The following is a 14,875-nucleotide window of genomic DNA, read 5'->3' on the forward strand; positions in this document are numbered from 1 at the left end:
CCGCAGCACACTCCTTTTCAACTTCTTCGAGGGCTGTTTTATTGGAGGCTGACTGATTCTTCTGATATGCTTTTGTAAAACGCCGTTTGCGCTGCATCGCAGCTCTGCATTCTTCATTCCACCAGGGGGAAGGTGCCTGTTCTCTCTTTTGAGGCCCAGAAGCGCGTTTTGGAATAGCTTGATCAGCTGCACTGAGGATTGCCTGTCTGATGTTACCATAGTACTGGTCTATGTCATTGTCTTTGAACTCAGTCTCTCCACATATATGCGTTAGAGTCTTCTTGAACTTCTCCCAATCTGCTTTGGCACAGATGTACTTTGGCGTACGATCAACTTCAGCAGGATCCGGGTCAGCTTCATGGATGGTCGCGTGTATCAGATAGTGGTCAGATCCGAGTGTGTTGGGGTAGACCTGCCAGTCGATGGTAAGGGCAAGTTCGGGGCTAACCAGGGTAAGATCAATGGCAGATGATCTTTCTCTTTGTCGCTGGGCTTGTCTGGTGGCCGTGCCATCATTAAGTAGCACCAAATCTGAGATGCTGATGTCTTCAGCCAGCTGAGTGTCAGGGCTACTTTCTGCGTCAGCGTCCCACATCCGGTGGTGCGCGTTGAAATCCCCCATCACTACCCAGCTGCCCGAATCTGACGAGAGCTGAGTGAGCCAATTGGTACAACCCTGTGCCATACTGACTTAGAAAAGCAACCATAACATATCACAAACAGAACTCTACAGTCCACAGGTGTTTTCTACAGACACACACAAACACACACAGAAGCCGTATATATATATATATATATATATCTATATGTATAAATATATAGAGATAGATGACAGTGTATTTTTCGCGAGGCTATAAATTGATTCGACGTTTGCACTTTTACAGTGAGGACAACTTACGGGTCCAAGGAAAGCGTTCTGGACACTGCGGTGACCTTCTAAAAATAGTAACAGAACGCCGGGAATATCCGAAGATGCCCCTAATACCGTACTGCACCATACGAAGGAAGGGAGGTAAACGCTGAAAACATGGAGAAGATAAGGAAGAGTTATGGAAGTTGATCCCCCAAAAAACACCAAAATCGGTTTGCGCTGCGCGCTGAGAGCACGTATTGAAATATCTCATCGACCAGATTTTGTGCAGGGTGTATCTGAATATGGACACCAAATTTGAAGCAGATCCATCGAGAACTTTGGCCGTGCATGGCGATCAATCACACACACACACACACACACACACAGACACAAGTCGTATATATATGACTAAGTGCCAAAAGGTGCTCACAGAACAGAAGACGACTTTGTTTTACAATAAAAATGTTTCTAAAAACGTGTGTCTGCTGAAAATTGGTGTGTGTGTGGATGAATGTGCGAAGAGATAGTGGACATAATTTCGTGTGTCTGACTTGAACGGTTTTGAAGTTATCTTTGTTTAAAGTCAAAAATAACGCCAAAACCGGCCATCTGAAAACGGACATCGTGATACCTCGTGTTTTGAATATGCTACAGAAAAATAACAAGAAGCACAAATGAATTGCATTTAGTTTGATTGAATGCTTGAAACATCGCTTTACAGACGAGACCAAACGTCAAATCTAAATCTCCAGAGAATTTTTTTTTTTCGATAACCGAATTTTAAGGTGTCGCACGCAAGATGTGTCGTCATCACGGCATACATTTTTCAATCGCAGATATTTACTAAATTTCTTTTTCAAAAACTCTGGAATTGATGTCGACACGTCAAGCGATAACGGTGTATCAAACTGCTGTCTTTCAAGTAATCCAGCAAAGACTGCAGAACTTTTGAACAGCATTTTTGAAAACGATTTGAAAATTTCGTCATATCTTGCGTGCGACAAAATGTTCGGTAATTAACGTTTATTTTCTTTTAAAAACAAAATTTACATGTACAAAGATCTACTTCATCTACGGAACCACGTGACACATTCTGTGTTCAAAATTTGTGAAGAAATCACGAACCACGAATGCGCTATCAAGTGTTGAAATTATGTCGTCAACATCTTTTCAGATCTTGCGTGCGACACCATCTTGCGTTCAACATAAAATGTCACTACCTTATCGAGTTTAATGGGTAAAACTAACTATTTGTTGTCTTAGTTTAATCTTCTTAATTAAAAGCGTAATAAAATCGAACTTCCAAGATGAATTTTAATTGAGATTAGCGAAAGAGCGGGCACGCAAGTCGACCTTAAAGTAAAAGAATGATAACACGAGCGTTTGTCGTGTTGTCTTGCGTGCAACACATTGTCCAAAAAGGAAAATGTATATTTTTCTCAGACGTTTTTTAAGTTGAAACCTTGAAACTTCACACACATTTGGGGTTTAATCGCCCCCATGCATGGTAAAAGTCTTGTTGACCCTTGTCAGATTTCAAGGTCACGGCTGGGTCACATGTGGTTCAGAAAACGGATGAAACATATTTTTTCAGAGATTTTTGAAGCTAGAACCTTCAAACTTCAAACAACGCTTTTGCTTAATGATTGTTCAACATGGAGAATTCAAGGTTGATCCTTGAGAAATGTGAAGGTCATAGCAGGGTCTCGTGTGGGTAAAAAAAAAAAGGAAATTGTAATGAACTTCAATTTATATAAAACCAAAGTCTGGTTGATCTGTTTTAAGATTTAAGGTCAAATCTGTTATTTAAGGTCAAATCAAATAGAAATTTGTTGATGCTTAAATCTTTGAAACTTCCAACAGGTTTGAGGTTTGACAACTTCTGGACTTTGAAATCTGGTATGGTTGATCCTGGTAATATTAATTGGTCAAAACATCAAGATCAACAATTATAAAATAAGCACTTTCACCAATGTCAAGTGAGCAATTGCAGCAAACGTGAGTCTTATAAAGATTATCACTTTTTGTGTGACCTCAACTTGACCCCTCTGAATGCTCTCAATCATGGAAATTGACCACACTTTGATTATAACCAAACAACATCAAAACTTTGGAATGTGTGAAGTTTCAAAGGTGTTGCTTAAAAGGCGTTCGTGAAAATGACAATTGTATGTGTCTGACTTCAATGCGACCCCGCTGCGACCTTGACGTTTGATTTTATCAACCAGACTTTCATCATGTGTGAATGACTTCAAACACTATAAAACTAGTTGAAGAAATTGACAATTTTTCAAAGTTTAAGCCAGATGGCACTGCTGTGACCTTGAAATTTGACAAACATTAACCAGGCGGTCACCTTTTTTAGAAAATATCCTTAAAGGATCTTTAACCTTACTGTGACCTTGGAATTTGATGAGATTTAATTTAACTTGCGTAGTGTGCCAAGTTTCAAGGCCCTAGCTTCAAAAACATATGAGAAAACCTCATTGAAAAATGTATATGTTTGACCTCAACGCGACCCTGCTGTGACCTTGACATTTTCAACCAGACTTTAATCGTGTGTGAACATTATACACTAGAACTGTGTGTATTTTCAAAGCTCGTGCTATAAACGCGCTGAATAAATTGAAAATATTCCACATTTGGACCAGATGTGACCCCGCTGTGACCTTGAACTTTGACAAAGATTTACCAGCAGGTCACTTTTAATGAGGTTTTATAAAAATGCTGAAAGTATGTGAAGTATGTAAAGTCTAACTGATCTAGTATTAAAACATGTAAGACGTGACAACGACAATTTTCCAGTTTGCAAAGGAAATTTAACCTCGCTGTGACCTTGAAATTCAATGTTGTTTAATGTGATGTGCACCATACCTGGAGGTCATTATACTTTGGTTGTGTGCCAAGTTTCAAAGCCCTAGCTTTAAAAACGTGCGAGATAACCTTAATGCTATGACTCAGTGCCGTTTTGAATGATATAACGAACAAAATTATCGTTATTTGTAAAATCATTTGGGTAAATTTATCTTTTCTTTTCGTAATTGGGTTCCAGCATCTGTTGTCTTAACAAAAATCACAATATCAGTCGTGTTTGTCAACTTTTATTTTTTAGCCCCTTTGTCCGCTTTTCGTGCGCACCTTTTGGCACTTAGTCATATATATATATATATATAGATGAATTGGTTTATACGATTCGAGTTTTTACGCCCTCACGGCTTTTGATGTATGCGTGTTTAGGTGGTATCAGCCATCTGCACTTATGGTAGAATGACCAAGATCTTTAACGTGCCATTGTGGTGACACGGGGGTGGGAGATGGATACCGTCTCTGGGTCTGCACATAAAGTTGACCCGTGTCCGTCCCGGCCCGAATTCGAACCAGCGACCTTTCGATCACAAGTCCAGTGCTCAACCACCTGAGCTACCCGGGGCCCCGAAGGTTTAAAAGTTAAAAAGGATGTATGTCAAGCAAACCGGGTGAATGAGTCGACTGGTGTGTGCAACTTGCAGCTCTTTTGAATTGATGACGGGGAAGTGGGCTACCACAAACGATACAACTTTGGATTTTTTTAAATGCTGGTCAACTGACATTTCAACAATGTGATACTGTTTGTTGCTGTGCCTGTGTAGATTGAGTATTGTGCGCATACAAACGTACTTTCGCGACAGGGCGACTATCACATCAAGTGTGCTGCATCTTACCATTGCCAAAGCAGACGAATTTTTGAAACGCTATGTAAGTTTCTTTGAAGATGCCGCCACTCTGTTTTGTGTCACTATCAGTCATTTGATCTAGTTTCAGAGGTGCACAATAATATGCTTTTGCAGATATAGAGTAGGATTGAAAGCGCAAACGACTAAATTGATCATGTATGAAAAAGTGGGTCACATGGGGCCCCGATGGCTCGGGGGTTGAATAAACCACGAGAACTGGTGTGTGGTTTACGCGTGCTAAATAGCAATTCAAGTGATCTGTAAGTGTTATTTAATGTTGTTGAATGCAATTGTGAGTGTGTCACATAAGGTTAGTATTGCTGTTATAGTAAAATATATGTAACCGTTCTGTAAACCTCCTGTGAGGCGGAGTGGGGCTTTAAGTGTTTCGCGCTTAGTACGCCTGTCGCTCAACACAGAATATCAATATGCCCATAGGAATAATTTAATGCAGATGTTTAAGAAAATTGACATTGTGAACCATGCCCCAGAGGCCAGTTGAAGAGATCGTATAAAATTAGCGTTGTCTTTAAAGGCACAATAAGCCTCACGTAAACCATCACAGAGCTCCCCGAGCGTCTACAAACAGTACAAGCATACTTCCATTTGAACGCTCACCGAACGGGAACATCCTGGCTGCTTTCTGTCGAGCGTGAGAAATTTTCAAAGAATTTATTTTCGTGGATGAGTCCTCTACAGCAATGGCGCCTCGTTTTGGTGCTAGCTGTTATGAATATTCAATACCGGAAATCACACCCGGACAGTAAGCCTCCCGTAAACCATCACAGATACTGTCAGGCTTTTACACACAGTACAAACACCCTTCCATTTAAACGCTCACCAAACGGGAACATCCTAGGTGGCCTACGTAAAGAGCGAGCATTTTTTAAAGAATTGTACTGTAAACTTCGCAGCGGCATTATCGGGTTCCTCGGATGACGTCACTGCCAGGCTAACGCTGCTGCGTCCCTTCTTGTGCTGACAGAGTTGTCGGTCGCGGATTTTGAGTCGTTTCGGCCTGCCAACTGCTTCGTTTTCTTGCGGATTGTGAGAACTAGTAGAAAGTTTAACTCATTTTCATGGTTTCAAACTAATGATAAAAGTATCTTCTTCTGGACCAAATCAACAGTCTTTTGTTGAATCAACTCGAAAACTCTTAAACGCGTGTTTGCACGCGACTCCGCGCATTTTTTATGCCAGGCAACCCGACAGTTGCCCTTTAAGTCTCTCTCTGAGTATATAAAAAAAACCTGCACGCATTGCACGCACGCGGGACGATGTTTCAACCCGCGACAAACGCGTTGACTTACACATTTTAAGTTGAAAACGTCTTTGACAACAACTGAAACGAATTAAAAAAAAAAAAAGGTTATCTGACTAGTGTACACGCCCATGCTTTGTAAAAGCTTCCATGCTTCGTGTATAAAGGTTTTAGGTCTCACTTAGCACATTTTCTTCGACATCAAGTGTTAGGTTGAAACGCGTGTCGTCATGCGAAATCTTTAACACCCGCTTTACAGGCACATTTTGTTTCCTGGCCGGGTGCCAAAAGCGTGTAAAGCTAATATCTTCCGTTTTTACCCACCCTTGGCCCCACAATTCCAAGCTACTCGCCACATGTGAGCTTAATTGACCCCCAGAGTACCAGAGATACAGTCCAGATACAATTAAACAAACAACCAGAGTCCTAACTAGCGCTGATGGGGTCTATGTCGACCAAAAGAGTGGGATTCCCTGTAGGTGGAGTTCCTGTAGATGGATTCCCTGTATACAGGGAATACCACAGGGTGTAGTTCCTGTAGCGTTTCGCTGATATCGCTGAAAATCACGTGATGCTTAGCGACATCGGTAGAATGTGATGTTTTTCTAAAAATAAGAGTATGGTTTGCAAGTTTTATTGAAAAACTCCACCCTGTGGGATTCCCTGTATACAGGGAATCCCTCTACAGGAACTCCACCCGGCACAGAGAATCCAAGAATCTTTTGGTCAACATAGACCCCATCAGCATAACTAGCCTGGCGGCTATCACAAAAGAAAACAAACAAGACAGCAACCCGAAGAACCGGCACGGTTGGCCTAGTGGTAAGGCGTCCGCCCCGTAATCGGGAGGTCGTGGGTTCGAACCCCGGCCGGGTCATACCTAAGACTTTAAAATTGGTAATCTAGTGGCTGCTCCGCCTGGCGTCTGGCATTATGGGGTTAGTGCTAGGACTGGTTGGTCCGGTGTCAGAATAATGTGACTGGGTGAGACATGAAGCCTGTGCTGCGACTTCTGTCTTGTGTGTGGCGCACGTTATATGTCAAAGCAGCACCGCCCTGATATGGCCCTTCGTGGTCGGCTGGGCGTTAAGCAAAATAACAAACAAAAAGCAACCCGAAGGTAAACACCCACAAACATGTAGCTTTGCTAATACTGTGATCAAAAGTAGCCTCGGTGTAATGAATTCTGGCGCCTCTGATGTACACATCTATACGTCCTAATGACCCACTTTTTCATCATTTTATATTCAATCGGTATGCAAAAACATGACATTTCATATGCCCCCAGGTCATTCAGTGATATAAAATCTTCGCGTATTCCGTGCATCTCTCTCTCCCCCCCCCCCCCCACCCCACTATCTCTCGCTCTCTCTCTTTCTCTCGCTTTTCTCTCTCTCAATCTCTACCCCCCCCCCCTCTCTCTCTCACTTTCTCTCTCTTTCACTCCTGCAAACACGAACACAGACACATACAGACTCAGACAAACAAACATACAAACACAAAGATAATGGGTATTAGCAAAACAGATCGGATTGAGTAGACGTGGGGTGGGGGAGGGGTGGGGGAAGGGGGAAGGGGGCTCATCATAAACACACCTTATTTTTTTTCTATCGCAGTTGCGATCAGCTTCGTAAATTCAGTCATGCGTCATTGATTCACAAATATCTTTCCATCGATGCAGTTCACACGGCAACTTCATCCTTCCCTCTTCAACGCTGTGCATTGCACAACCTATATACTCGCTAACAATGCAGGAAAACAAACCTTAACCAACACCAGTCGAACAACCACCACCGCCACGGAAGACTAAAATGTCAGCTCTTGTACTCAACCTCAACGCCTTGCTTCTAATTCTCAACCTCGGATGGGGGCTAGCAGCAGCGTCCATGCCCATAATTCCAGCACCGTGGGGGAAAATTTCAGGCACAAATGTGACCAGCCCAGGCGGCCAAGTCTACTATTCCTACCTGGCTATCCCCTACGCTCTCCCTCCCGTAGGGCAGAGGAGGTTCGCCCGACCGGTGCCCCACCCTGGTCCGGCTGTGGGTGTGGTGTTTGAGGCTACGTCTCCAGGGTCAGTGTGTCCGCAGCTGACCCCCACTATGGAGATGCTGGTCAAAGAAGATTGCTTGACCCTGGATGTCCATGTTCCTGTTGGGGCTAATGGTGAGTTTTGGGACGTTTTGTTTTTGTGGTGGGAATGATTTGTGTGTGTGGTGGAGGGGTTGGTTAGTGTATGTGTGTGTGTGTGTGTGTGAGTGTGTGTGTGAGTGTGTATGTGTGTGTGTGCGCGCGCCGGCGTTTGCGTTCTTGTGAGTTGGTGTGTGTGTGTGCGTGTGCGTGTGTGTGAGTTGGTGTGTGTATGTGTGTGTGTGTGCATGCGTGCGCGTGTGTTTGTGTGTGCGTGCGCGCGCGTATGTTTGTGTGTGCGTGCGCGCGCGTGTGTGTGTGAGTGTGTGTGTGTATGTGTGAGGGTGTGTTTGTGTGTGGGAACCCCACCCACCCACCACTACCCTCCAACAAATCCTCTGCCACAAGTGCATGTGTACCTCTGCGCTCCTTAGTTTGTGTTGACAATGTCAAGGAGAACAAATGAACATGTGTGTGAGTGTGCTGGTAGCTTTTGTGATATTGGCTTATTCGTGATTTTCTGATTCTGTATCGTATTGTTCGTGTCTATGTACTTACGGATCTGTCGACTTAAAGTGTGCTCATTGTTAGGAGAGATTACATCTTCACTTGATGTGATACGACAGTTGTCTATGGTCCGATTGCAATGCGTCACTAGAAATCCATTCTCGTCAATCATTTGCAGGATCAAACTCCGTCATGGTCTTCATCCACGGAGGAAACTTCGTCATCGGAGCCTCGCCCCTCTACACACCCTCAGAACTCGTCACCGAGAATGACGTCATCGTGGTCGTCATCCAGTATCGTCTGGGCATTCTGGGATTCCTCTCGTCCGGTGATGACGCAGCTTCCGGTAACTATGGCCTCCTGGACCAGAACCTCGCCATCCGCTGGGTCAGGGGTAACATCCGGGCTTTTGGCGGTGACGAGGGGAGTATAACCTTATATGGGCAAGCGGCCGGGGCGGCGAGCGTGGGATACCACCTGCTGAGTCCATATTCATGGGGACTCTTCTCCAGGGTGATCCTCCAAAGCGGAACGCCTCTCGGGTCGTGGGCTTTGAACAAAAACCCCAGAGAAACCTTCACCCTCGTGGCTAAGATCTCGGGTTGTGAGGTTGCCGCCAGCTCGATCGGGTTTGCGTACTATTACCGGAGGGTGGCGCGCCGCCAGCAGGCGGAACACGAGAGGATCGTGGCGTGCTTGAGGGAGATGGACTTCCACCAACTTCTCAAGTTCACCTCTCTGCCCGCCCACAGCCTTCGCTCCAGTGACATTCTGCCGTGGGTGAGTCATATTATTCACATTTCTCCTGCTGCCAGTTCTTTAACTACACTACTCCTACTACTACTACTGCTGCTGCTGCTGCTACCACAATAACGAAGACTATCAATGGCCCCTTTGATGGACACAACACACACACACACACACACACACACACACACTCACACACACACACACACACACACACACACACACACGTACATACACACACACGCACACACACATAGGCTTAGACACACACACACACACACATACACACACACACACACACGTACACACACACACACATACACACACATACACACACACACACACACACACACATACACACACGTACATACACACACACACACGCACACACGCACACACACATAGACTTAGACACACACACACATACACACATACACACACAGACGCACGCACGCACAAACACACACACACACACACACATACGTGTCTGAGGGGTGGATATCTGGACATTTGCCGCAAAGAAAAATGTGTTATATCTGGACTTGTTTATTTCTATAGCTACAGAAACGGAGTGCGAGTATAAACATGTGTCAGACTTTAAGAATACTTTTTGAGAATTTTTTTTTTAAAAACACTCATTATTGAAAGTTACACACCCAAAAATAGAGATTCTGAAACACGTGTTATATCTGGACATCCGCCACCTAAAAGTGAGTGGTAGCCGGACATAATTATGACCGGAAAGCTGTAAATACTATCAACTCTATCAAAATAGCGTTACATATGGCTATGCGTGGTAGGGGGGGGGGGGGGGGGGGGGTAATTTTTTTTTTTTTTTTTTTTTTTTTTTGCATGAAAAGACTTAAGGCCATATTCTCGTTACAAAACCGGGGGGGGGGGATTTTTTTTTTTTTTTTTTTTTTTTTTCTGCGCATAAAAAGACTTTAGGCCGGATTTTCGTTACAAAGCCAAAGCTTAGTTTAAAAAAAAAAAAAAAAAAAAAAAATTTAAATGAAAAAAAAAAAAAAATTTAACCTAAAAAGAATGTTAGCATGAATTAAGGTCGTGTCGCAATTTTTCAACCAAGACCAAAACTTTATTTAGAAAATTATATTCTGAATAATTTTCAATCTTTTAAATTTGTGTGTGTTAAAATTAAATGGCGGGATGCCAAACCAACACTTTATTTCGCAAAGCTATCGTGCGCAGCTAAAGATTGTATTCAGGGCGGTGCTGCTTTGACATATAACGTGCGCCACACACAAGACAGAAGTCGCAGCACAGGCTTCATGTCTCACCCAGTCACATTATTCTGACACCGGACCAACCAGTCCTAGCACTAACCCCATAATGCCAGACGCCAGGCGAAGCAGCCACTAGATTGCCAATTTTAAAGTCTTAGGTATGACCCGGCCGGGGTTCGAACCCACGACCTCCCGATCACGGGGCGGACGCCTTACTTCATTGTCTGTTTGATATGAGGATCGATACTTGATCTTTTTATCGTGCTTTAAAAGATTCAAGGATTGTTTGCGTGGTAACGCACTTGCGCTCGGAAGCAAGAGGTTGCGAGTTCGACCCTGGGGCAGGGCGTTAGCAATTTTCTCCCCCCTTTCCTAACCTAGGTGGTGGGTTCAAGTGCTAGTCTTTCGGATGAGACGAAAAACCGAGGTCCCTTCGTGTACACTACATTGGGGTGTGCACGTTAAAGATCCCACGATTGTCAAAAGGGTCTTTCCTGGCAAAATTGCATAGGCATAGATAACAAAATTGTCCACCAAAATACCCGTGTGACTTGGAATAATAGGCCGTAAAAAGTAGGATATGCGCCAAAATGGCTGCGATCTGCTGGTCGATGTGAATGCGTGATGTATTGTGTAAAAAATTCTATCTCACACGGCATAAATAGATCCCTGCGCCTCGAGTCAGAGTCTGGAGATACGCGCGCGATGTAAGACTTCATATAACTAAGAAAACAAACGAGAGACTAAAAACACAAGAAACGAACACGCTATATTCCAACATCGGACGACTACCATTCGTGAATAACTTGATGGTTGAAAATGCAGATCTGCTAATATGCACTGCCATTACTTGTTTAAGACATGCACGGATCATATCACAAACATGTGCTACTCCCTATAACTGAAACGTTAAAGCACCCTCACAAAAACACACTAGTAATTAATATCACAGTGGGAAGTATCCTCTTGAGCTCATACTTTAAAACGCTATTTAGCTTTGGTTCCTCAATGTTTGTTTGATGTTTGTTTTCAGGAGAGAGAGAGAGAGAGAGAGAGAGAGAGAGAGAGAGAGAGAGAGAGAGAGAGAGAGAGAGAGAGAGAGAGAGAGAGAGAGAGAGAGAGAGAGAGAGAGAGAGAGAGAGAGCATGAGTAACCATTGAATGCCATTTTCAGATGTCATTTTTTCTTACTTGTTAATGTTTTGATTTCAAGGGAAATTGTGTTTTGATTTCAAGGGAAATTGTTTTTGATGGTTACAAAATATAATGATTACACTTACAGGCGAATGACACGTGTCCTATTCCCTGTCACACACAGTCGTCAGTTCTTTGTCACTCATAGTGTTGAATTTACTGTCACAAACACACTCACAGCCACAGTCACACACCCTCACTTGGCGAAAACAGACTTTCTTTCTTTCTTTATTTGGTGTTTTACCTCGTTTTCAACCACGAAGGTTATATGGCGACGGGGGAAGGGGGGAGATAGGATAGAGCCACTTGTCAATTGTTTCTTGTTCACAAAAGCACTAATCAAAAATTTGCTCCAGGGGCTTGCAACGTAGTACAATATATTACCTTACTGGGAGAATGCAAGTTTCCAGTACAAAGAACTTAACATTTCTTACATACTGCTTGACTAAAATCTTTACAAAAATTGACTATATTCTATACAAGAAACACTTAACAAGGGTAAAAGGAGAAACAGAATCCGTTAGTCGCCTCTTACCACATGCTGGGGAGCATCGGGTAAATTCTTTCTCGTCCCAACCAATATGGGACTCCCCCTAACCCGCGGGGGGAGCGAAAACAAACACAATTCTCAAGAATCAAGTAAGCAACATATATTTTGCAAACCATGATCTGTACTGAGGTTCAATGGGAACCACATTTTTAGAGCAAAAGTTTAAAACAACACAAGAAGACTTAAAAACGTTTTCCTACTGGACAGAGCAAATACACGTTACAATGCTGCGGGTCCATACAAAAGTCATGATCAATGGGAGTTATCCACAACCCAGAAAATCTCATACAAAGGACAGCTGTCATGACATCTGTCAGTGCAGACGTCCACATATTTACACCAAAAAGAAACAAGGTAAACCAGAAAAAAATCATGAAACATAATCAAGTGATAATCCGAATCAATTTTCACATCAAAATTTGTGTCATACCAAATTTTTAGAGCAAAAGTTTAAAACAACACAAGAGATTTGAAAAGGTTTTCCAACTGCATGGGTGGGAGCAAAAAATCTGTGCTTTACGAAAAAAAAAGTGTATGACCGGGGGGCTTGTAACAACTTTGCTTGTCGACAAAAATATTTCTTTTAACTTCCCTCAAAGTATTAAACAATGGCGACTGCTTTATCTTTAATTTGGGTCCAGGATCTCCCTTCCAGTGTTTGGCTGCCTGCAATGCCCAACAAAATTTGTTTCTTTCCTGGAAGCTTTCCTCCCAAAATGGAAGCTTGAAAAAGCTTCCTCACGGCCTTCTCTTCTTCTCTCGTGAACTTGCTGTAGTTCCCTGAAACAGAAATTGACAGCTGTTCCTCAAAATGCCTTTGTTGTACATGCTAAAGACTACTAAAAATGAGCACCCAAAAAATCACACCTTCCATGGAGACAATAACGTACAAAATACAAAATAAAAAACAATACTGACAAAAATACATAATTCCCAGGCCTTCAAAGTGAGAGGAAAAGAAAAAAACCAGAATGATACAGCTAACAGAGCTAACCATATCTAAAACATAGCTAAACGACTCCCAACATGAAAAAATGGTTATTTTGAGTCCCCGGCCCCCTTCAGTGAATCTGGATCACGTTTTGTAAAACCGCAACAAACATTATTGAGTTTTTGGAGCGCTGTGGCAACTTTAAAACTTTTAATTTGACCCCTACCTTGTTTTAATGACTGCCAGATTACCTAACGACTTCTGAATCACACACACATTGAAAGCATTGACAAGGTTTTTGATGATGATTAAATGTTATAATTACAGGGTCCCCACTGGTTTTTAGAAACAAATTTCCATGACTTTTCCATGACTTTCCATGAGCCTGAATAACATTTTCCATGACTAGATCCACAGGTCGCCATTTCTGAACACGCAAACTTTTTACGTCTTGTCACTGCCAGTTTTGACACTGGCTTGCTTTGCACTGAATTTGAGTCAGTTTCTACGCAGTGTCTCTGGCTGGCAATGGGGGGCGGGGGATGGCTGGGCGACGAAAAGAAAATAGCCGCTGGCGTGCTAAAGGTTAATTTTTTTTCTTTCTTATTTTTGTTAAATTCCATGACTTTCCATGACTTGAATTGAAATTCCATGACTTTCCAGGCCTGGAAAATTAAAAATCAAATTCCATGACTTTCCAGGTTTTCCATGACCTGTACGAACCCTGTAATTAGCTCATTAATATAAATTTGAAAGCAAGAAAAGCTCGCTGTCCACTATTTCTTGCTGGAGGGCATAGAAAGGTAAAAACAAAAACCACCATGTTGGTTGGATTTAAAAATTATTTTGTGGGATGTGTATTAATACAAGAAAATGGAACGAATAATATAAAATAAAATAATCAACAAGAACAACCCAAAAATCAATGAGACCATGAATTGCATCAAAGACAAGTTAGAATTTGTGTAGTGTGACTCCTCTTTTATGGTGCATTACACTGAAGAGCAACCGCCCTGATATTATACGTTATTTGCGTTTTTGACCAAAATATGACATTTTACACAGATCTCGACAGTCATTGTTCACCTCGACTGCTAGCGCAGTCTCGGAGAACAATGACTGTCTCGATCTGTGTAAAATGTCATATTTTGGTCAAAAACGCAAATAACATTTATGTATCGATCGAATTCCTTTCAGGTACTGACTTTGTTGTTTTAACGATTGAACGAGCACACACACACATGCAATCAAACAACATAAGCTTCATATTTGGGCGTTTCAGGTTGACCGAAACTTCAAAGGAACTACAAAACACACGTCATGTACTGACTTTGTTGTTGTTTTGACATTGAACAGCACACACACATGCAATCAAACACATGACGTGTGTTTTGTAGTTCCTTTGAAGTTTCGGTCAACCTGAAACGCCAAAATATGAAGTTTTGTATGCCTCTGACGTCACATGGCTCAAAGAAGGGAAATCCAATGTCCAATCGATACATAACCCTTTGTGGTGGACTGGGCATTAAGCAAACAAACAAACAAATAGACTGAAGAGCGCAAGTCTGCTGTATGTGCACTGAGCACAAAAAGTTAAGTTCTGTGAAATTTGGAGACCCTGCAGCTACCCAGCAAAAACACCATAAAAACCATTGATTTTTGGCTATTTTTCCGTTTTGTTGTCGCTCTGTTTTACACACTAGATCAGCCTGACAGCGCGACAGATTTGAACGAAATTTGTATGAA

The 14,875-nt window shown here is 42.5% G+C and overlaps 2 protein-coding genes across 2 annotated transcripts; one reads left to right on the forward strand and one right to left on the reverse strand.

Moving 5' to 3' along the window:
- Window positions 1-216: 216 nt before the first annotated feature.
- Window positions 217-685, reverse strand: LOC138954897 (uncharacterized; the record flags this gene model as incomplete). Its single annotated transcript, XM_070326646.1, has 1 exon — window positions 217-685. A coding segment is annotated over exon 1 (469 nt), but the record flags the coding sequence as incomplete, so codon positions are not given.
- A 6,784-nt stretch (window positions 686-7,469) lies between these two features.
- Window positions 7,470-14,227, forward strand: LOC138954899 (neuroligin-4, Y-linked-like). The gene is made up of 3 exons (XM_070326647.1): window positions 7,470-7,993; window positions 8,643-9,244; window positions 14,195-14,227. The coding sequence occupies exons 1-3, from the start codon at window positions 7,639-7,641 to the stop codon at window positions 14,225-14,227; spliced, it is 990 nt and encodes a 329-aa protein (XP_070182748.1). The 5' UTR covers window positions 7,470-7,638.
- The last annotated feature ends 648 nt before the right edge of the window (window positions 14,228-14,875 follow it).

Source organism: Littorina saxatilis, unplaced genomic scaffold (assembly GCF_037325665.1).
Source record: "Littorina saxatilis isolate snail1 unplaced genomic scaffold, US_GU_Lsax_2.0 scaffold_981, whole genome shotgun sequence".
NCBI lineage: Eukaryota > Metazoa > Mollusca > Gastropoda > Littorinimorpha > Littorinidae > Littorina > Littorina saxatilis.